Consider the following 25064-nt stretch of genomic DNA (forward strand, 5'->3'; position numbering starts at 1 on the left):
GGGCATGGTTGCATGTCTAGAGACTTGATACAAGCATATGTGTCTTGGGTTATTTCCAATGCCAGCAGGCACAATATATGGTAACCTAAGGAAGAAAACCCCAGGCTTAAAGAAAGGAAATGAACTTATGGATAAAAGCAAATGGAGAGCTGTACAGAAGAAAAGATGACACCACAACCTAAGGACCGAACTATGAACAGTACGAAACTCCTCTGAGTAATATTATCAGAAAAAAAATGAAATTTTTTGTGATCTCATTCCTTGATTAAAGTTTTCATAAAGCATCCAACACAGGAAGATTGTAATGGTTTTTAAATTGAAAGTCCCATCATAAATTCATAGACATGAGAGTTCTGGAGGATCCGGTCATAATACAGCTTACAAGGAAAGTGAGTGTCACTAGCTTACAATTCTGAAAAGATTAATTCTAAAACCATCATACCACTTTTGATCAGGAAAGACAGTGTTTCCCAGAGATTAATTAACTTAATTTTATTTTTCAGCATTTGACTCTAAGTTTAGTGGACAGTGTGTACTAGCAGCAACAAATGCTTCTAGTTCATTTAGTATTTTGTTTAATAGCTTTGAAAAAGATCTAAAACAACAGCTATTAAAAAAGAAACAACCTAACCTTACAGAATTTATTAATTTCAGGAACCTTTAGGTTAAATACTACATAAGGGACTATCTAGCTCAGGAAGGTAGTATTAAAAACAGTCTTTAAAATTCCAGCTCACATAACATTAATTATAAGTGTAACTTATTTAAGTGTAATTTAATTATTCTAAGTAATTGTCACAAAGACAATGTAAACCTAACTGACACTGAAGAAGATCACCCACCTAATTTTACTGCAGTGTTTGCACATTTAGAATATGTAATAAGAAGAAACAAAAAAATACTATATACTCACTTGGATCAGATTTAGAAAATGTATCTCTGTCCAAAAGATTTCTATAAAAAAAAAGAGAAAAATAATCTTAGGTATAAAAAAATTGTGAAATATGCAAATCAGATACCAATGCACATATGTTTTCAACATTTTTAATCAAGAGTCAGCTTAGTCTTCTCCCCTCCTAATACACAAGACTTAGTCAGCACTAATGCTGGAGTCAGTTTACATTTCATTTTATTATCCATTTTGGATTTGAGCAAACTGTGCTCATACACTTCAATGCCATGAATCAAAGAATAACCAAATGTACATTATATATACATGTAACAGGCACCAGGAAGAGAAATACCTTTAAATCACAAAGGCCTACCAAAGATTAACTTGCCAGTTCAACCCAAAAACCTTAGACTTTACTTAAAAGAGTGGCTATGAGACTGCAGAGCCATCAGGAAGTATCTCTAAGAATCTGTCATAGACAAGTAAGGTAAAGAGAACTTATCCATACATAGGACACACATAGGAATAAATTTTAATTTTGTTTTGGAATGCAGTCCCAATACCGTAACCACACTCCAGCCAGCTGAGAATCATGCACAGATGAATGAACTTAAATTAACAATTCTAAAGAATCAGGACTGACCAGAAACCATTATCAGAGTAGTTACCAACATTCCATCATTCAAAAAAAAATAAAAATAAAATAAACAAATTTTTTAAATTGTCTCGACAGCCTAGAAAAATGTTCTGAAAACAGGATGCCATTGAAAAGGGACAAGAAAGAGCTAATAAACTTTGGAAGGTATTAACAGAAAAAATGCAGCATAGCTACATGAAGCTGGATATACAGTAATTATGTCAAAAATAGTCCTAGACATCACAGTTGACCACAAACTGAATGCAAGTCAGGAGTCTTGTACCTTTGGGAAAAAGGCATAATGGAATATACAAACAAAAATTTTGTCCACGTTAGATTAATTGTCTGGTCTTCATAATACTGATAAACACTCAATTCAAGCAATAATGTTTTGGACACTCTGATTTCTTGCAATCTAAAACACACAAGGAGCTACCAGAGTTCAGTGAAAATGGAAATAATCTGAAGTATATAGACTGTATCTATGAAGGAAATACTGCTACAAATTGAAACCGACCTCGATGCAGACAGAGTAAGTAGGAACAGGTTCAACCGTAAATTGAATCTTCTGCACCGCAGGCACAGAAGTTGAAGTTTAGTCCACTGTTTTACTATCTTTCACTGTTAAAGGTGGGAGACATTATGTGAAATCTCCATTGTCTTCAAGAACATGTCAGATAGCTACAATTACTAGTAAGGTCTTTGACCCTACCCCAGAGCAAAAGGAAGGATTAAATTTTACATCCCTTGTAGCTGTTTATTTTAATAACTAGTAGAGCCTCTTCAAGGGTCACCATTAACTACTGTCATTCAGATCTAAATTACATTATTTTTGTGCTACTGAGCAGTGCTTAAATGTGGATTACTATTTTGTTCAATACAGGTGCTCTAAGAAGTTCAATTAAGACTTCAGCAATGAAAAGATATGTATTCCAAATTTAAGTATTGCCAAGTTCACACTCCAGAACAAGCAATATGAAAAAAAAAAATAGCTTGAAAAGAACATTGGACAGATCTGTTTTATTCAATCTAGTCAAAGTAGGCACTAGCTTTAATATTACTACTTGTGAATACACCTGAATTCTGTACACACTAATTCTTCTGAACTTCCCTAGTCCATCCAGAAGTGTGATTTTTATGCATACAATTATACTCAGTGAAACTGTATCCTACCTTAACGAAAATCATGCAAATATAAATTGGAAGTATTAAGAAACCCAGGAAAATCAGTGAACCCAAGTCAGTAGTTGACAACAACTACTACAAACTGCTTTAAAAGACAGTACAGCAAGTTCTGCAATATTGGAATTGCCAAAATGAAAATTGCCTCCTATTCCTTCTTAATTATATATACCTAGATACACCATTAATTCCTGGTAACTAGAATTGGATTATCCCAAAATTAATTACAATAAAACTGCAAAAATCAGACTTATATGTAAGAAATAGTACATCAGATTTTTGGAACAGGCCTCCCATACTCACCATTAGAATTCCAAACAATTTTAAATGCTCTGCATGATGACTATACAGTGACATTATAATTGGTATGTTAGTGCTTGTCACTGTATATTAGGATTAAGGAATTTTAGTCATGCTCATACAGAGATAAGTTACTTTGAGTTCTTCAGATATTTCCTACTCTTGTGTTCCTTCTTAAGTTTTGCTCCCCTCTATTTTCCCATATACATACTAACATGAAGAGTGGCCTGATACTGTAAAGCTTAGTCTGGGAACAGCATAAAAAGCAGGTAAGAATCTGTAGATGACAATCTACAGGTTCTTAAAGAATCTAAAGATAAAGAATGTTTAATAAGTTAAGAACATTTCTACAGAAGCAGTATCCCTGAGAGGATTGCAAGGGGAGAGACACACAAGTTTAACATTGTAATTCAGTCCGTTTGTGCAATGAACTCATGGTTTTGAACTACAACTTACAACACCCTCAATTCAACCCTTCACACACTTTCCTGCAAATAAACAATGTCTTCAGCAAAGTTTGCAGCATGTCTGATTGCCCAAATCATAAAGAGCCAACCAAAACACCAACATATGAACTTCGCAAGCTGTACAAGCAATGCAGCCAATTTCAAAAGGAACTTTAAAGTGCCAATAGGAAAAAAAAAAAAAGAAAATAAAAAAGAAGAGTCTGATTTGTCCACTTAATCACCTAACACCTCAATAGGCTGCTCAATTTCATTTGTGTTTTCATTTCAGGGGGATAACAATCAAAGTGCTCCTTTAAATGTAACAGTACCTAAGCATAGGCCAAACTACAGCCACAAGGAATGGCAACACAAAATAGAAAGCAGGCTGAATGTATGTCTAGAACTTTAGGTAGTCTTTGTACTCTTAATTTTCAATCACACTGAGCAATACAGAGTGTATTTTTGTTTTTTTTTCCCTGAGAAAAGCATTGTCTTTGGTAGTAAAACATTTTGTCTCAGGAAAGCTCACAAACTCAGAAACCAGAAATATTTGAAACTTCTTTATCTTTCTCCTAATCAAAGCATTGAGAGAAATAGACTTTTATTTTAACTGAGCTTGGTGAGTATATTTTTTGTCTATGTCCATTAAGCCTTCCAGATAAAGCATGCAAAAAGAAAAGAAATTTCTATCAATTATGAGAGAGGGGAAAAAAACCCCAAAACTTTTTTCTTGAGAAACATGCATATCAAACACCTATAGCAAGCAAGTTTAGGAACATCTGTGCAGAAAGCATTATTCTACCTGCACAGACCTTGATGGAATTCATTTTGCACCTGCCCATTTCGGTGTGGACCTTCCAAAACAGTTGCAACAGCACAGATTTCTTCTAAGGGAAAAAAAAATTAATAGCAGCCATGGCAATAATGCTGGAAATGCTAGGATAATTTTTCTTCTGTATAATGAGAGCAATTTCCCCAGGGTGGGAAAGAAAGTTATCAGTAAACAGATAAAGTTAAAACATTTTTCACTATGCCTCACAGAATCACTTTGTTCACATAGATTCATAAACTCCATAAAAACTTATGGAAAAAACAGTCCAGTGCTCATGGAGATTTTTTAGAATAGAATGTTTCAGTTGGAAGGAGCCAAAAATGTTCATCTAGTCCAGCAGCACAACCACTTCATGGCTCACCAAAGGTTAAAACACATTATTAAGGGCACTGTCCAAATGCCTCCTAAACACCACCAGGCTTGGGGCAGCTCTCTAGGAGGCCTGTTCGAGCATCTGACCACCCTCAGTAAAGAAATACTTCCTAATGCCGAGTGTTTTGTACTGTTTAATCTAAAACCAGTCACGTGTATAAATCAGATGCTTCAAGATTCACTGATCTAGTTAGCAGTGGTAGCTAACCAGAAACCATCACAGCCCGTGCTGCTTCCTACGAGCTCTCACCCACTATATGCGCTGTACGTATGTCGCCAGATATACACTAAAAAGTAGCATATACTTTCCTTCAAATTTTACTTTATTTTATTCATCAGCATCTGAACTTCCTTCTCTGTAAGTTTTTTTTTAACCTTTGTTACACCAAACTGCTAAGCAGAAGTAAAACCAATTCCCCCGTCAGAAATTACAGAATTCTAGCCTTGAAGAACAGACCACAGTAACTACAGAACTGAGCAGTTTAAGATCTGTTTCTTTAGTTTCAAAATTTAAAAAAAAAATTAAAAATCTGTGTTGACTGGAAAAAACTTACTTATACATTGCTTTCAACAGCTCTGAAATCTCTAATGATAAGTATATAGGTCACTTCAGATCAATTTGTCAAAATCTCTCTGGGTGCTATGTCTTTGTGTTTCTCTTCCTCTTTAGATTACATTGAAATGCATGCAAATATTTCTTGGTTACTAAATAAAGCACTCAGCAGTTTGCAAACACAGAAGTTGATTAGTCATGCAAAATAATTTTTAGAAAATATACATTTTCAGTATATCGTATTTGTATTATATACTACAAGCATACACTACTTCTCTCACACTTTTATCAATCCATGGGAAAAGGAGTTGTCCCTAGTTCATTAAATCTTCCCTCACTTAATGATGGGCCCACATCACTTTTCCATGGAAGATCCTGATAAAGAAAGGAGTATGCTAATCACTTTTTAATGTGCAGAATAGTACCCATAGTACTGCTAATTGTAACATAACTGTATTAATCTAGTAGGCACTGCTCCTCAGCCTTCATGGTATCACTGAACTTGCAAGACTCAGTCCTAAGATGACGTACGATCCAAAGAGTCCACTTAAGTGAAGAGCCCACTTGACCTACCTGCAGAGTAATTTCACAAATTGCAGTGGCAGTTTAAGTAGTCACCTTTCCACAGCTATTTACTCTCTCCTTCTCTATTCTGTCAGAGCACAACAAAGCCAGCTATTAGCCTCCACATCTCTAGATTCTAAATTCCCTGAACCTAGCAGCAGATCAGACAATCTCTCAGAATTTTACCCTCTTGTCAAAATAACAGGTTCTCTTAGAATAGGCTCACAGGTAAGACAACAGTGACTCTACTGACTAACAGGCAATTAGGACCTGTTCCTTTCTGTTCAAACCATCCCCACTCTTCAGGGCACTAGAAGAACTGGAAAGAAAGCAAACATCTCTGATGTGCAAGCCTAAGAAAACATTCACAATACCTCTTCATAACCTTTGGAGAAGTAATTCACCAGGAAACAAATAACTTTCAGCCTCACGGTAACTTTCACAGTCAAGCTACGAATAGATTGGTTCAGAAGCCATTAGGGAAAAAAGAAAGGGAGAAGCAATGAGAAGGGTAAGATCAGCAGTGCTTCCATGAGTTTCAAGACAACCCACAGAAAGCCATCTCTGGCTAGATGTATGCAAGCAATTTTAGGATGAAACCTCTATTAAAACTGCTGATTACTCCTGAGGGTTAAAAAACCCCAAAGGAATGGCCAACTTTATTTACTCTAACACAGCAAGTTTTACAGGACCTCTGTTGAATCAGACAGGAAGTACTGGGTTATGAAAATACACTTGTGCAGATGAAACAGACCGGAACACAATCTTAGACTATTCCAGTTTAAATTTTTTTTAAAAAAAAGACCAATTAGTACTATCACAAACTGGTGGAACTCTGCTTCAGTACCAACCTAATTTCTATGTGAAACCAACAGCATAAACCATCCAAATTTATGTTGTTAAGGCTGGGAAGGTAAACAGCCTCTGGCTCTGAGCTTCTGGTGATGTATCCCGGGAAATGGCATTAAGGACTGGTGGTGGTCAAAAGAGCTTTTCAATCTAGTGTCAACTCACCACTCCTTTCCAGTTACTTTCACCCAGACCATCCAAACCTATGGATATGCTGCCCTCCTTGAGATCTGATTTCTTTAGGAATGTATAATACAATTAATACAGTGTTTCATTAATGTATAACAACATATAAAACCTAATCAGTTTTGCAGTTTTTTCTGAAACAACTCTTTAAAAGATATACCTCAAAAAAGTAATTTTAAGAGGAAATATATACCATCAGTGTAATATTCATCTCTGCCAGTGCAGAACTGTTGGTGAGTGAGCCACTGCTCAGATGGGCAGAGAAAAAAATGAGGAAAATAATACCACAGAAAGTCTTCATAAAAATCCACAGTCATTGCACATTTCCTAGATCTTTTTCTGCCGCCAGGCTTCCCTGGCAATTTGGAATAAAAATTCCCTTCTGTACAATTCGGAATAAAATTCTGTATGCTACCATTCTGAGGCCTAGGACAGTGGGCTTCAGCTGAGGGAGGGTGTTACAGCGAGCCACCCACCAGTGTCCCACCTCCTGTCTCAAGAGAACATGAAGTTTACAGCGGTGGCAGGGGTGGAAGAGGTGGTCTCAGAAGGAGTATGATGTTGACTTCTTCCTCCCCACTCCAAGGACCCCCACCCTGAGTTAACATGCTCTGACTTCATACATCTGCAACTCCATTCTACATCCGCATTTACTGTACACCATACACAGCCTGTATTACACCTTACACCTGCTTGAGACCTGCTCTTTCATCACTTTTGGTTTTGCCCAGCTCCCAAACTGCACTTCTTTACCAGCCACTGGTGATCTTTCTACAGCACTGGGGTCCCCAGTAAGGGGGACATCCTGAGTACCCTCTTTCACCCTCTGCTGCCACACTCCCATCCTGTGCTACCACATGCAAAGTCTCTGCTATCACCATGACAATGCTCCTCTGCACTATACCATTCTGTGAGGGTCACAAATACATCACACTACACATAATAACTACTTGCTACTATCTGCTGAAAGAAACATTGTTATACCACACAGTTACACAAGGACAAGCCAAAGGGAAACTAACAAAGCAGTAGCCACCCAGTAACTAGAAGAAAGATACCGGGTTTGGGTTTGCAGCTAAGTAAAACCAAACAAGGCTCCATATAGGCAAAGGCATGTTCAGACATAACCTGAAAAGTCATAAGACTTGCGAGGTTATGTGAAACCTGAAGCCTGCATGAGAACTGAAATGTTAAAGGTTAATGACTCAAAAATCAGATTTGTAAAAGCAATAGTTACTTTGCTGAGGCCGGATTTGCACCCCTAAACAGAGGGGAGGAGAGGAATTTTTGGGTGTGTGGTGAAACCGCTTATCTTCCTAAGAACAGCCCAGAGCAGAGGAGGTGCACACTCACCCACCAGAGGATGACCGCTACAAACCAAGTTTTGCTTATCAACAATCTCCTTTGTTAAGCCAGATAAGGGAAAAGGCCAGTAAGAAGCAGATCCTGCAATATGAGGTTTGGTTTAGGGCAAATTTCGGCAGAAACTTCCAAATGGGTCCCTCGAGAAAGCAGATTCAAGCGGCCCCTCCCCCAGCTGGGGAAAAGAGTTCCTTGGAGGATAAAAACAAAAAAACCTGTTTATTTAACAAGCAAAGTATTGACAAGCATAAAAAATGAATAATATTAAGCAATAAAACCTCTTGCTGTTCTGAGAAGATGGCAAATTCATAAAGTCCTTTTCACGAGGCGCAGCTCGGCTCGCTCAGTCTTTCATCAGTCCCTCCTGTCTGGAAAATGCAGTATCCTAGGCCCTGGTGGGCCCAAGGTGTGAGCTCCTGGGGTTTGTCTGGGTTTTTGGCCCAGAGCAGGGCCAGTCAGGTCCAAGAAAAAGAAAAGCCACAGTCTGGGGAATTTGTCTGCCTCAGCTAGCTAGAAAACTAACTAAAAGCAAAGAAGAGCACGCTGTCTGTGCTGCAGACAACACAGTCCAAGAGCCGGAATTAGGGGGACCCAGTGCCATTTCTGAAAACAAACTGAGCGCTTCTTTTCCCCCTTCGCTCTCAGAACCAGTCTTAAAGGTGCAGAACTTAATATCCAGCATAAACAGAACAGATGATTGGGGATACAAGCATCATAACACTGGGGTAATGCTTTTTATCATGCCAATGTCCTCTCCTGATGAGACTCAGGTATAAAACCACCCCCTGGGGGAGGTATTGGGACATTCACAGGTAAGCCTGAAGGTATTCATTCCTTCTGGTAAGCCACAACTGGCTCAACCTGTGCAGTCATGAGAAACAGTGGTCATGTCTTAGAAAAGGCCACAAATCTTCAAAGACCCCTGAAGCACCCCCAGACAGGACATGATCCACACTATTCCACAGAGTAAAACTCCACTCCCAGGGGAGGCACCTGGGCTTTCCCACCTGAATGTGTATTAACCCTTTGAATCTTTTTTGGGGGGGATTTTTATTTACTCTAACACAGCAGGGATTTTTATTAACCCCCAACAAATAAAGACTGTGACCACAACTTTGGTAATAGACATTGAAATTGCAACAATGAAATCTCGGTGCTGGATGGTAGTGATATCTTTCCTCTCCTTTTGTATTCTTACCCTTTCTTTCTTTTCCTTGTATATTTTCCTAAGTGATATTTTTATACTTTTGCGTAATTATACTCCTACAAATAATAACCAAAGCAGACACATACATCTTTTCCAATGTAACCAAACTGCTCTGAAATAAACCTCTCAGATGCATACACTGGTCATTCAATCTTGTTTCACCTTAATTCACTCCAAGGGATCTAGTAAGAACTTTCAGTTACACCATCTCAGGGGTGGGTTAAAACAGCCTGCCCCCAGTGTGTGAAAAATCACTCTATGAAAAGCCACTGTCCACAAAGGAGACAGAGGAGTCCTACTGCTTTATTCGAATAAAGGGAGAGAGTCCACCTGGCCATATGCCCGTGGGGTTTCTCTCTCGAGGTTTCAGAGGGCGCAGCCTCCTTTCATCCTAAAATCTTGGCTGCGTGTTGTCCTCTTCCTTTCTCCACTGGCTGCGGTACTAGGAAGGTACAGCCTTCCCAAACCGACTGTCACGTTCCCCCCTTGAACAAGGAATTTTCCTCCAGAGTTCAGAAATTTGGGCTATGTGAGTTCTGCCATAGACTTTGTGCTGACCCATTTGTCTATTACCCTTAAGTTCAGGAGTCAAACTGTCTGGGGTCTGTAGCTTGAGGTTGGCAGAGGCACTAAGACCAACTTCAAAGACATCAACACCCATTTCCCCTTAAGGCACTCACCCATGGAATTGCTCGTAAAGACATTAGCACCCATCTTTCGCATCACTAGCTATCGAAAGACAGAACTTCCAGTGCAAATGATCTGCTTTAAATTTTCTCATTCACATGTCTGCTTGTTTAAATTTCAAACAACAAAGACACACAGGTGAAAACTAAACCCTAAACTCTATCAGGAAGGCATCTCCATGACTATGAACACTGTAAACCACTTATATTTTTCCTCATCTGAAACCAAATGGTTGTCTAGGCAGTTTCATTTCAGAAAAAAAAAGTGTAGGATCAACCTTCTGTTGCCAGTTACACATAACTCCGTGGACTTTTAATCCAACCTAGAAACACATACACAAAGAGAGCAGGAAAATAGAAACCAGATTTACAATCAAAATTAATTTTATATTCTGTATTTTGTACTATACAGAGTTACAAGCTCGAATAATTCATTATGAATATCTTTTTTATCATTGTACCTTTCTGTGATAGAGATGTCTAAAAAAATGTTAGTATTTTAAAAAAACCCAGAAGGTAAATATGATGACTGGAGAGACATGATCTTGCCAGAAATCAATGCCTAGGACAATCAAAGATATAATTAAACATACTTTTAGGTATTGCAAACACTCAGAAGTGGCTGGTTAAGACTTTTAAAGAAAAGGAAACTTTTCTTTAGAGAAGAAAAGGAAAGACTGACAAAGGAAACGAAAAATTCTGAAGTGGTATGCTTTGTTCCACTGTGCAAGAAACTTGAAATGGAATTATTTCAATTACTGAGAACAGGGGTTGCTTAATTCCATTCAGCTCATTCATTAATGTTAGATTTCTGTACAAGTTGTGAAGTGGCATGGGACTGATCCAAAAAAGGCATGAGCAAACAACTATTTCTGTTGAATTAACTGTTACAAGGCGCTTATAGTGCCTTTACGCACACAATGCCCGTTGTGGGAACAGAGGCAGTATAGAGTTTATCCTACATAAACCCAGACCAGTAAAGACACTGCCTGATTGAACATAAAGCCTTTCAAAGCAGTATTATCACAACAAACATTATGAATTAGCAAAGTGACCCTGCATGGTGTCACTATTTTACAACAACTCTACCATCTTTCCAACAACCATGTTATCTTGGATACTCTACCAGAAGTCATAGAATTATAAAACTACAGCTCTAGTTTCCTATAGATACTAAAAAAACACTCTCAAAAAGATAATTCTGATTGACTAGTCCATAAATAAACATTAAAGTGGGATATAACGAAACTCTTGACCTTTTTATTAACATAAAACTGCAGAACAGCTACAGAATTATCAGGTACTACAGGAAAAAAACCTAGGCCTGTCCACATAGTAATCATGATAAACAGAGATCATAATTATATAGATTACAACAAAAAAATTAAAAACTTGAACCCATTAAACTACACTGAACTTTGTATGCTTACACAGAGCACCATCTTCAAGATACGTCATCACCAGTCTTGCCGTTCTCAGCATGAGATAAACTACTTCAGTCAACACACAGTAACAGCACTAACAGAGGGAAGATGGGAACAGAATATGGAGTTTTTCCAAGACTTAACTAGATTGAAATCAGTGGAGAACATCAATAGAGGGAAAACAGGATGACAGGGACATGGCCCGAAGCTTACCTGAAGCTCACATATGACCATAAGCTTACACACACAGCTGGTAAGAGAAGAGCTGTGTCTAGACACAGACCTATAGCCAGCATGCAGTGCAAACACCCCTGCAGAAGAAGAGGAACCTTTGGGCTGGAAAACAGTAGTGAATAAAAGGATAGAGCGCAGCTTATTTCCACTCTTTCGTACAGACTGCAGAGACAAGGTCTTGGTCCTTCACCACAAGACAGTTGTGCGAATTTATGCCAGGCAGCAACAAATAAAGATTGCATGGCAGGTGACAGCAACATCAGACCATGTGATGAAGGGTGCAGGGGGAGATGGTTACCAGAACAATTGATCCAGACAATCGTGGACAATTACCAGCACCAGAGGATCCTCTGGGATACACACGTAAGTTCTCCTGCTCTATTAGAGCTGGCTCTTGAGTCAAAGACTTCTGCTTCCTGATAAACTACATCTTACAGAGTCAGAAATTAATTGTCAAGTTTTTATTTCATAGGCACTGAGTAGTAATAACTAGAGTTGAATTAATTTCTTACTTTTCTAGCATTTTTTAAATTACAGCTAATGCTGGCATTCAAAAGCCATGGGAATTATATAAAAAACTTTTAGTCATAAAGAAATCCCAGAAAGAGCATTGCCTGACAACCAAAATATTTCTTGATTTTACAATTTTTACACAGTTTCTCATCCCATGAAATGCATTTCTCCTAAAGGCTACCTGATGTGACCCTGAGGCTAAACCAGGGTGCCTTGAAGAATACCACCTATGTAATGCCATCTGCATAGTGGTGAATCTGGATACTCTGGCAACACTGGCAGTATGAGCATGCAGGCAAATTGGGAAATACTGACAGAGAAACCACATGGAATTGCAAGCTAAAGGAACAGAAACTGTATCCTTACTGAATAAGACAGACAGAAAGACAGAACAAAGGAAAGAAGAGTCACAAGTTTACTTTATGGCACCATTTGCACTGCTTCACTCATCAAGTTTCACCACCTGTACAAATGGGAAGAACTTCCCTCATGTCCTATATGGAAAACAAGCAAAAACCCACAAAAAACCAAACAACCCTCCCCAAAAATGCCACAAAACATCACCACAACAATAAAGAACCCCAAAGCCAAACAAAAAGAAAAAACCAAGAAAAATGATCTGGGAATAAAAATCAGCTATCAACTAACAATTGTTGATGTAAATTAGTGACCACATTGGTCCTACAACTCTTCAGGTATCAAGGAAAAAAACCACCATGATCCAAACTGTTGTTAAAAGCATTTCTCTCCAGGTATTAATGAATACACAACTGCTAATTATTACAGAATTTTCAGCATTCTCTGAATTTTGCAGTTTGCTCTTGCAGTCTTTCACAATTTCATTTGACACCGCATTTCACAAGCTTTAGCCAATGAATGTGTTTACAGATGAATCACAAACGTGTTAATCATTAATCTCTGCCCTAGTGTCACTCATTTTATACTCTGCTTTGAAGCATAATTTTGTAATCAAAAATTGTCACCCAGCACATACAGAAGAAAGGAATCTCCATGGAAATTCCCATCTTTCTGCACTTGACATCAAGACAAATGAAAGAGTTTTAACAAAACTGACATGGCTTTTAACGACATCTACAGAGAAAGTGCCGCTGTAAACTATATACTGAAATGAGCTACAAGTAAGGTCAGAATCGATTGCCTATGTTCTATACCTGCATTTCTTTGTAACTATCTGATGGATTCTTAAACCACTGTGAAACATAGCAGGTATATACAAATTATACCTGGAATTAGAGGAACTCCCATATTAAGTGAATTGGGTCAAATTCAGCATAAATGCTCTGACACCTGTAACTGCGACAGGCTATTTGAAGAACTTAAAAGTAATACTAAAGGTCCTGGATTGCTTTTACACATCACAGCACATCCTTCCTCGAACAGTTGGTGCTTGTGAACTTGGCAGAGACAGCCAGCAAGTACAATGGGGTGTTTATGTCAGCCTGGTGACTGTTTCAGTATTACAAATTTAACTGTACTCTATTTCTCACTGCTTCAGAATTCTTTTGAGATCCACACTTAATAAAACACCAAATCACACTTTATTTACTAAGGAAAGAGAGGGAGTGGTCTGACAATTTAAGTTTAGAGCACTGCCGTTCTGTCCTGGTAGTAGTACTGGTTAACAGGAACAGCTCTGGGAAGCTACATTACAAAATGAAGCAATGGATTGTAGAAGAAACTCTTGTCTCATTTCCCATCAGGAAACACACTGACAGTTCAAATTTTCCGCTAGAAGCTGCCAACTCTGCTGCTGAAAGGCGTCACCGCTTTGCAACTACTAGGAAATACTTAAGGAAGTCGCAGAATGTGAACGAGGACATGAAAAAAAAAAGCGCACAAATAAAAGTATTTTTTAGACATCTAATGAGAAAATCTCCGCACCACGGAAGAAAACAAGATTTTTGAAATACCGATAAACAAGCGTCAAAAAACAAAACCACAGACACTACATTTGGTGTTACGGGTTGGCATTCCATCAGTTTCTCGGCAGCAGCGTTACGATAAAACATGACGAGGCGACGCAACACGCCCGTACTGCTAAGTTTTGCAAAGAGAGCCTTGAAGAACCCACGACAGGGTAATTCCGGACGGAAGGTCTCCGTCCCTACCACGGCACTCGGGACAGCTCCAGAAGTTAAATACCTGCCGGATAAGGCGCCCTGCGCGCTCACCGACGCGACTCCCGCTCCCCGGCAGCGGCGCGGGCAGGATACGGAGCGGCAGCGGCCGCTGCCCGTCTCGGCAGAACCCGCAGCCGCCGCGGGGGCCGGCGCTTCGCCCCCGGGGTCCGCCGGCAGCCCCCTGCGGCGGACACGCCCGGTGTGCGGCCAGCGGGCTGCAGCGGGCTGGCAGCCGGCCCCGGGCTGCGCCCGGTTCTGCCCGAGAATGCACTGGCAGCTCCCCGGGCTCGGCGCTCCCCGAGGGCAGGAGAGGGAGCGCTTCGCACAGCTCCGGGCATACGGAGGGCGTCCCGTGCTGCCCTTCTCCTCCCCGCTCCGCCGACAAGCCCGGGGCGAGGGGACCCCTGCCCGTCCGCCCCCTCCGACGCCGGGGGGAGACTGGGTGGCGCGGTCAGAAGCCTCCACCGTACCTGCAGGACACCGAGAGCTCCACCTTGGTGGCCGGGATGCTGGAGCTGAGTACGTTAAAATCCCCCACGGACGCCATCTTCGGAAGCCCACCGCTTCTGCCCGGCTCCTGCCGCCCCGCCGGCTTCTCCAGCCCGAACATGGGACAGAGCGGCGCGGGCGGGAACGAGGGAGGGAGGGAGGAGGCGGCGCCTATTGGCCTCCACGGCGCTACGCCGCTGCTGCCCGAGCTGCGGAGCGCGGTGATCGCGGAACCCCGCTCCGCTCCGCTCCGCAACCGCGGGATGCGCCCGCCGACTGGAGCGGCGGGGCGGGAGCGGGCCGTGACGTCACCGCGAGCGGGAGCCGCGCGTGCCCGCCCCGGGCGCGGGGACCCCGACGGCCGGGACGCACCGGAGCCCTCAGGGGAAATGCGGCACCGGAGCCGTCGCGACCCCAAAGCGTGCGGGGCGGGGAAGTGCCCCGCTGGAGGCGTGCCTAGGGTGCGGTCCCGAGCGATTTCACTCCCGCGCCTTCCTGATCTTTTCTGCCCATGTCCCTGCACGGAAACTCCCGCTCCGTCCCGTCCCGCAGGCTGTCCGGGGAATCTCCTCCCGACGCGTTAGCGAATGAGGAACCTCCCCGGTGCCTTCCCCTTGGCACTGTCACGGGCACTCCCGCTCTGTTCCGTCCCGTTCCGCAAGCTGTCCGGGGAATCCCCTCCTTCCGCGTTAGTGCGTGTACGGGTCCCCGCGCCCGAGCGAGCGGCAGCTGCGGACAGTGCGTGAGGGCCGAACTTCCAGGCCCGGCGCGGGGTAATTCTCCCGGGGCCGCCGCCGCGAAAGTCCCGGGCGGCGAAGGCGCGAGGAGCGCGGGTACGAGCGGGCCGCGGGGCAGGGACGGTGCCGCCAGGGGGCGCGGCGGAGCGGCCCTGAGGGCCGGGCGGGCGCTCCTCGGGGCGGGAAAGGGGAAGAGCTCGGTGGCAACTGCACTCGGAAAGGCAACAGGCATTCCAATTGCAAAGGAGTCGAGAGAAGAGAGGTGAAGTTACCTTGGTCACTGTGTGCACTGCCACACTGAAGAACGGGGGTGTCACTCCCTCACACGTGCGCGGACTTATTATTTATTTTTTTTTTCCATTTTTTTTCTGTTCATAGTAATTGACAATACAACAGCTCCATCATCTTATATATGTGTTTAATTTGTATCCTTTATTATGGCATCTAAGTAGTCCCCAGTATTTATTTCTCATCATAGCAGTTTGAAGAATGTCACAAGGTGGGAAGTTAAAGCGCAGGTGAATTAAATGCCATGTCAGTAGCCGCACAATATGTAGGACAGGTCGAAGATATCAAACTGAAATCATGTACTGAATTTCTCTACTCTTCTGTCTGTTAATAGTTTTACATATGGCAATAAAGTTTAATCTGCTTATTTGTAAAAAAAAAAAAATAACTCCAAAGCCACATCAAAATACATTCATTTTGAATTTAATTTCTAGATTGTTGCTGCTGTAATTCAAGTTCAATGCTTGATCTCGGGTAATACATCAAAATAATGGCAAGAGAACCTGAATGTCGACACCTGATTAGCTCATAGCAAACAGAAGGAACAGCAGTGGGAATGCAGAAGACAATAATGTGTTCTTATGTACAGGACATATATTTCCTGTGCACAGCACGCATCTGAAACACAAGTCCATTGGCAGAAACTGAAGGAAGATATCAGTGATATTTTGTTCAGAAACTTCTGACCACAACCCAGTTCTAATCTTCTGGCTCTTTGTTTTCAGGAGGTTATCAACTGAAGTCTAATTTCTTTATTTTCATTCTCTTGTCCAGAGCAATTTGTTAAGCACAAAGCAATTTCTCATCAGACATCTCCTCTTAAACCAATCTGTCTAAAGTTCTCAGTGCAGCCAAGAAACCACATACCTTCACAAATATTCTAGATGTGTCTGTAGGCAGCCAAACCAGTAAGCCTACAGCTGAAATTGCTTTACAAAGCCAAACCACAAAACCCAAATAGAAAAACAAGAAGAAATTGAATTCACTACTATCTTTGTCTGTACAGTAGTGTGAACGGATGGGTGAAAGACCAGTGCTGTCTTGAGAGGCTAATGCCAAGTACAAATAAGCTACTAGATTACTAAAAACTAAAGAATAGTTTTTGAGAAAAAAACTGTTTTTCATCTTTATAATACAGTTCCTCCCTCTCTTATAATCCACTATAGGGATCTAAACATGATCAGTGTATCCCACAGGGCATGTCATGAATAACCAGATACGTATGAAGAGTTATTATAGTAAGGATAGTACATCTCTATAAATGATATAACTGTTACAGTACTATAGGTGTGAGTAACGTAAAAGTATATCATGTAAGTGTGACATGTTCTTACATTATTCTCTACTAATCCACTTTACTTTTGGTTACGTAGGGGGTTTGTTTTGATCCTTTTTTGTATTACCTGATCTTAATATTTTATTCTACTTAGAAAAATGGAAGTTGTTGGCGATTGCTGATTCCTTAAATAGAGCACTCTATGAAAATAATGGAGGAGTTAAGGAAATTCAAGTCTTCAAGTGTTGCTGGGGAGATATCCATCTTCTCTCATCACGTTTATAAAGGCACAACTATTTTGTCTTTTAATGTTTCAGCTGAGAGTAAGTACACAGTTCTCATGCACTGAGAGTGATTTATATGGGAAAGAGAAACTAAAAAGTAAACCAAGGGGTAGTTGAAAGATATGCAACAGTGGGATTAAATATACATTATTATCATTCCAGACAGGCAGCTTGTGTTTTCTCATTCTTAAATAGCACTAAGGTGTGGGGACTGGAACAATGCCCAAGTATTAGGACAGAGGCAGCTGTATTATCTGAAATTTATGTACAAAATACCTATCAGATTACAGTGCAGAAAGAAGCAGAAAAAAGCATAAGAGCTGTGTCTGGTATATGGTAAGCTGACATTTGAATGACATCAGTGACTCTGAAAATTTTGAAATGGAAAGCAGGACATATTTTCCTTGCTTTCTTTTGTGATTGTTACTTTATTATTACTAGCTGTTGCTAATTAACAGATACCTACATAAATTGTTTTAATATCTGCAACCTAATTTAAGGAATGAGGGATATATTTGCAGTAATTACAGCATAAACTATGAGCAAACTAGAGATTCCAGAATAGCTGTAATGCGTAACACTGGATGATTGCTTTAAAACATCACAGCTTCCAGGTTTCAGCAGTATAATTGAAGCCGAATGCCACAGGATGCAAACATTGATTACTCCCCTCCACCCCCTCAGCTTTCTGCCTTGTAGATCATTATTAGACATCTCAAAAAAGAAGTTTTATGATTAAATTTGTGCACTACTAAAAAAAATAAACCACACACAAAACCAACACAGACTAATCTGCAGGAAGTTAAGGAACTGGAAATGGCATCTATTCTGGTTATGTGATAGAATAGGTGGATGATTATAGAAGTGAGCTTAGAAGTGGGCTTCAGCATTATCAGAACAGAACAATGTGACTACAATGCATTTTCATAACAACGACATGCCTACTCAGTCTGTATTTGTGATGAACATACCATATTCCCTTGTTCTTCTTCAAGTATCTGTTCAATAGTTTGCTCAAGTAACATTAATCAAATGTCATATTTTTATCCTGGCTGCCACCAAACTGTTTCTTTCAAGAACCTGAAGAATGGAGTGAACTTAGCCATAACCTGGTCCTTTCTGATAACTGAACATAGCACTGAAACAATTCCAATATCATAATGTACACTACAGTTTGAGAATTGTTATCTCTTTCTTTCCTGCCTTTGTTTAATATAGTCAATTTCCTCCTTCTTTGCTAGTGCTGATAGTTTCAATCCATTGAACAAAGACAAGGAATTTAGCTTTTGCTCAGACAAGTGGAACCATCAGTTCCACCATCACTACTGGAACCATTGTCAAGAACCGTGGCTGAATACGGACCACAGGCTTTAAAAACCGTCTGTAAGAGAAAATGCTAATGGATACATTCAGTCCCTTTATTCTTCTAGCACGAATTATCTCTTATAACTCCATGATTTTGTGATCTGCTTTCAAAACACACAATTACTAGTGGAGCTCTATTTTTTGTGAAAGTCTAAAGGAGCAGTCAGACAGAGGTTAGACATAAAGAAAAACTCTCTACTTCTTTAACGTTTTCACCTTATATACTAGTTTTTTAAGGGCTAATGTCTACAGTCTCACAGGTGTCAAGGAGAATACGTTCTTCTGTAAAAAGTATCTTCTGTGTTTAAAAGCCTTTGAAACCTATCCTCTGTCTGCATAAGAGCACCTCCATTGTGGGGACCCAGAAAATCTTGTCACTATGGCATAAGTGTGAGGAAGGTTAGTGAGTCATCAGTGCAGAGACAGTTAATAATTTCACCCTTTCTGAAGGGTACCATGATGAAATTAGTAATGCATTTGTTTGTATACCTCTCTACTGTTTCCATGCAGAATAAAATCATAAAGTATAAATACCACCTCCCCTCTTCAAACACACAAAGGACAGCTGACTAACAAATACTCGTCTCACTATATTATATTTATTTACACTAGAACTATGTTATGTATCAAAGTACCTTTAGCACTTTAGATAATTTTCCTGTATTATTTCAAATTTTCCTCCAGTTTGATCCAGGCCAGAAGAGAGAGATCAACAGCACAACCATAAGGTTCCTTCCTGCTACATTCTAAGGAAAACGTTCTTCCATAGAATCAGGTTAAGTAATGTCACTTCCTGATGGAGTTTTCAGTTAGTACAAGAGCTCTTCAAAATGGCAAAGACTCCTGAAACATTCTCAGAGTTATCCAGGAGGTGTAATGGAATCCGTTTCACATCTTACACCTAGTACTGCATAGTAAGGTCTCTACATCTATGAACTGAGGAATTTTAAATCTGCTGAGCACTTTTTCTGGCTCTCAGAGTGAAACAAGTAGTGTGGAACTCAAGTTCTAAAAATGGGACTTGGGAGTATTTTTAACAAAGTCAAATTAAAGTTCAGAATTTCAGGTTTCATTTTAAAGGACAAGGAAAACTAATTTGATGTTTTTGGGTGAAAAAGTATTATTCATGCACCTTCAACTGAGCATTGGCCATCCAGATTTCATTTGTGGACAGGCTGTCAGAAAAATGTAAGGGTGCATTTAAAATAATTTTTCTAGAAAGACAATTTTTGACTGGGTCATGGCAGCAGATAATTCCAGGTTCTGCTAAACTAAGTGTTTAGTATGGCAGAAAGGATGGTAACAAGAAGATTGTCTGCATACAATTTATCTCAAAAATTCTAAATAACAATGTTCTTTTCAATGAATATAAGATTAGACAGCCCCAAAATGAAACCTCAAGATGTTTGTCGTAAGATCAGCTGAACAATTCAGGAAAGTATTTTAGTCTCAGAAGAGGTAGAGGAGAATCTACTTCTTGCTGTTGAGTTACTTCCCATGTTCTTGGACTACTCTTGATGACTGGAATTATTTTTTCCTTCCCTTCCATGCCCAATAACTTCTACACCTTCCATATTTCTAAGAAATATCAGCTGATTTGCAGAAAATATTTGTTAGTTACAAATCTTTTAGGAATAATATATTTCACAGTTTCTTTCTCTGCCTAATCTCAACCCATATCTTTTCCCTCAGCGTGCTTCCAGAATATTCATAAAATCAATGCCACCATTAGCAATACATCTTGGGAGGACAAGTCTTCACATGTAACGTTGCTTTGTGAATTTGGTTAATGCAGAAGAAATTAGCACATAGCCTTTACAATTTAAAGGTATGTTATGCCGTTATTTTCTTCATGGCAACTAAAGCCAAACTCAGTTATTTTAGGAAAAAAATCATTACAAGCATTTCTGATCCCAACAGCAGCAATGCCCAAACTGCTCCATCCTCCTCCATGACTTTGTGTATTTCCTGATAACATCAAGAAGGTATTGGGTCACACCATTTTAGGCATAGAAGAAATCAGTAACTCTTCCAAAATAGACACAGATTTAATCTTTGCAAGTAGACTCCAAGACAGATTTCATGAGGGAGCACCAATTGCTTATCTATTATCTACCTGTAAATATTCAGACAAATGTGTACACAGTGAGGGGTATGACCTGAACTAAGTGTTGTATCCACTGCTTGTCAGTAGTCACACACTTGAACTCACATAAATAAATACTCTGGATGATGTATCAGGTTCATTTATCATTTCATCTTCCCAGGAGGATCCCTGTGGAGTCAGGGTAACACTATATATTCTAATTAGCCAGTAAGAAGCAACCCAAAACTTTTCTGCCAATTGCTTTTTAACAGTTTCTTTCACAAACTTCTCAGTGTAAGCCAAGATAGTGGAATTTCAAAAAACTTGTCACCATATGTGCCTGTACCATTTCTATGGCTTCCTCATTTTGGAAAAGAATAGTGGGTGTTTCTGTATTCCTTCAAAGATCAGTGAAATCCCAGCATGTTGCCAGGTCCCGCCATGTACTACTATTTTTTATGCAGTCAGGCTTACAGTGAAGCTCTGTCCCAAATTAATTTTGACGGCTGTATGTCATTTACTTTATTGACTTCTTGATTATTTTGTTTCCCAAGATTATACTTTTTTTTTGGAAGAAACCAACAAATGCCCTTTGGGCAAAAATGAACATGGTTCTGTTTTCAGAGAGGAAAATCTTCATGGCTCCTTAAGACCCTCTGTCATATTTGATAACTCACAGCTAGACACAGAACCAGAAAGCATAAGCCTCTCCCACACAATTGCTTCCTATGGTTTGGGTTCTGGAAAGAGAAGGAATTGTGTATGGAAAGATTTGTGAAATTGTGTGAGGATATAAAACATTCTGTTTCCCAGCTGAAAGACTTTCTGAGTGGGTAACAGATCTTACCAGTACAATCTGTGATGTTGATTTGGCTTCCACAATTGATTTCATGCCTCTACCTACAAGGACTCAAGCAGCAATAACTGAAATAATGGGAATATCATTAAACACCTCCACTCCCATAATGATCAATCATTAGTCCTTGATAGGAGCTTCAAGGTCATATGCTCAATCTGACAAAGCAGACTTTAAGCCATTAAATCGCCTTTCACCTCCAGGGAAGGCCTCTAGCAGTAGGGGCTTTTCTTCAGCTACTCAAAGAAACATTATCATTTTAATAAAACACAATTTTCTGAGCTACTCTGTATGGTTGGGTTCTAGAGCCCACAGTTTTCTTCCAGGGTGCAGACACCAGGTTTCTCTCAGAGAGGAACTGTGCAGTGGACTGGGTTGCTCTGCCCCTTAGTGGGCTTGGCTTGGCTATTTCTTGCACAGAGAACTGGAAGATCTCTGCAGCAAAAGGAAGGTCCTTGTACACAACATATTTTGAAGAAATTCAATTACTGCAGGACATCATCTTCTTTTTCTTCCAATTTACCAGAAGCAAGCTCCAAAGTGACTATACAAACTCTCAGAGAAGCTGATTTTAATCACTCATGACTCATTTATAACTATGAATTAAATTTTCCAACTTCACAGCATTTATTTTGATTGCATTTTATAATGACAGTTGCCATCCTAGTTACCAAACACTAATTTATGATATAGGTTAATTTTGCATTATTAATGAACTATCAAAAAGGCAGTGTGACTTATAGTACTGACATTTAGCAAGTCACTAAAATATCTAGAGAAGAAGTAAGAGCTTCAGAGAGTTTAATGAAAACAGAAAGGAACTGCAGACAGGAAAGTGAATTTTGTAAGAATATTTCTTCTTTTTTCATCCTCATGTATTCCCTCATTCATGAATTTTAATTTTATATTATTTTCCATTCAATTTAAATACCTTAAACAAACAGTTAACAGCATGTGGATTGTCTTTTGAGAACACTGTCCATCAAATATTTCTCATTTCATGGCAACCTTCAAGCAATTAAGGTTTTAATGAGGCTGAAAATTTCCAGCCCAAATAATGTAATGAGTTTGACTGTCTTCCAGAACAACTGTGGCACTAATGCAGGAATGCATTTAACCATATGTTTGAATTCATAACTGTGTTGTTGGGCAGCAGCTGTCTGCCTCTTAAGTGAGATATAAAGCTCACACTTAACATTTGCTGAGCTTGGAGGGTTCGTTGGACAATTGCTTTACCTGTGAGAGAAGTACAAGTACAATATTGCCATTTCTGCTCTCTCAATGTACTTACTCATATCCACTAATTATTCAAATGAGACCTGATCCATTACTTATTTTCAGCTTTAAGATACCACTAAAGATTGCACAATATTTCTCAAATGGGAGGTAAATTAGATTCTGTTACTTAGCAGAATATGGAAAACTTAACTGTATTGACACCATGGACAGAGCTGTGCTGATGAGTGTCAGGACTTCTAATTCTGTATCTATGGTAAGAGAGAACCTTTCATTTCCTCTTCATTTTAGAAGGATTTTGCATCCTGATAAAACAGTATTTGTTTTCCTAAAATGACTTCATACACATTATTTATTCAACTGTGAAATAAACATTCATCTTCAAAAATAAAGAACTAATTCATCTGGGGCAATTGCCAGATACCAGCAGCATACTTTCCAGAGCCACAGTAGCAAGAATTCTATGAAAATTATTCCACTATTTAGGTAACCATAGCACAGTTGTCTTCAAGTTATTCTGCAAAAAAAGATGCTGGCTTGCTGCCAGCACAACCAGCATTTGTCCCAGCTGAGAAAGTAATTTCATAAACACTTCAATTTTTTTTTTCCTGGTGGGAAAAAATACGTAAAAAGGAAACAAATGACCAAATTATAAAACAAATTTAAAGAAAAAGTAAATGGCCAATATTAAAACTGTCACATGGACTGCAATGCTGAGTGTGCTTCAGAGATAAACACAAAAACTCCTAGAAATAAGAAAAATACATTTTATTTGAATAGTGATTCCCTGTTTCATATTTATATGTTTGATTTAAAATTTAACTATAAACATACACACAAAATTGAATTAGCTAGTTCAGTAGCTTTTAAAATGGTAAATTAACCTTACTTTGCATGATTAAGAGAAGGATTAGAATGATTCTTAAACATCCTGTATTTTAAACAACCAAGGCCAAATTCATCCTTATAGGAACTCAACAGAACTGAACTGATCAATAAACTAATTAACCCTCTTGAATTTAACAGCTAATTCAGTACAAATTAATATTACACTTAAAATATTAACTTCAGGTCCTTAATTATTTACAATTTTGGTGTATCTTTTCCGTAGTGCTATAATTAGCACAGATGTGTGGGGATATATGGTAATTTTAGAAGTTTGATTGCAAGATATATTGTGAGTCCAGTTTGTGTGTCTCCCAAGAAGCATTATAAACTTTTGAAAGAGAAAGGCACTAAAACATCTTTTACTGTTGAAAGTTTCTACTTTTTAAAAGCCTTTTTGGAAAATACTATGCATTCTTCAGCATTAATCTATATAAAGAACAAACTTGGGCTCCTAACACAGGCATAAACTCCCTACATATAATTGCGAATTCTACATAATACTACACTACATTATTGCTATACATAATACTAATCATAACACTTAGTGGAGTTTTAGTCTTGCAGCATGCCTAAATCCAAGAACCAGTCTTAATTCAATACAGAATAAAATCCTCTGCTATCTGGTAGAAGCAAACTCTCTGCACAAGCATTCTCCTAAGTGCCACATAGATCCCAAGAGCTGTATCATGCACTGTATGTCAGAAAGGGTCACTCTCAGCTATAGTGAGAACTCAGCTTCTTTTTGCAGCTTCATTAGTAATCTTGAGTTTACCTTCTGCAAGTCTAACCTTTGCCTTGGGTTAACATTGGCAGAGAAGCCACTCACTGCAGAAACTTGGTATGGCAAGGAAAGTTTAGGTGTCATACTTCCAAAACCTACTTTATCATCCCTTTTCAAATTAAAAACACGTTTTACCTAGTATTCTATGATTCTAACATCTCTAGACTTAACAGTCCTTCCAGGTAGAAAAACTTAATTATGAAAATTAGTTGTTCTTCATTATTATCTAAAGATTAGTTTTTATCCAGTTTTTTAAACTCAATAGCTTTCATTTTACTTATTGCTGTAGATGTTTGTCAAACTATAAATCAAACATGAACCTCAATACAACATGAAGCCATCTCAGCATGGCAGCTGACTTAGCAGGGAAAGCACTATTTCACATTATCTGAAGCATG

The 25064-nt window shown here is 39.5% G+C and overlaps 1 protein-coding gene across 1 annotated transcript in view; it reads right to left on the reverse strand.

The window, feature by feature from the left end:
• Positions 1-15131, reverse strand: part of CPNE8 (copine 8) — a 72405-nt gene extending 57274 nt beyond the window's left edge. The window contains exons 1-2 of the mRNA XM_005519194.3: positions 14851-15131; positions 914-954 (exon numbers count right to left, since the gene is read on the reverse strand). Coding sequence (XP_005519251.1) covers positions 914-954; positions 14851-14990 — 181 coding nt within the window. The 5' untranslated portion in view covers positions 14991-15131. The remainder of the gene's footprint in view (positions 1-913; positions 955-14850) is intronic.
• Positions 15132-25064: the final 9933 nt, after the last annotated feature.

The sequence above is a fragment of the Pseudopodoces humilis genome, chromosome 5 (assembly GCF_049639895.1).
Source record: "Pseudopodoces humilis isolate 2021_Gansu_Grassland_sample_001 chromosome 5, ASM4963989v1, whole genome shotgun sequence".
NCBI classification, from domain to species: domain Eukaryota; kingdom Metazoa; phylum Chordata; class Aves; order Passeriformes; family Paridae; genus Pseudopodoces; species Pseudopodoces humilis.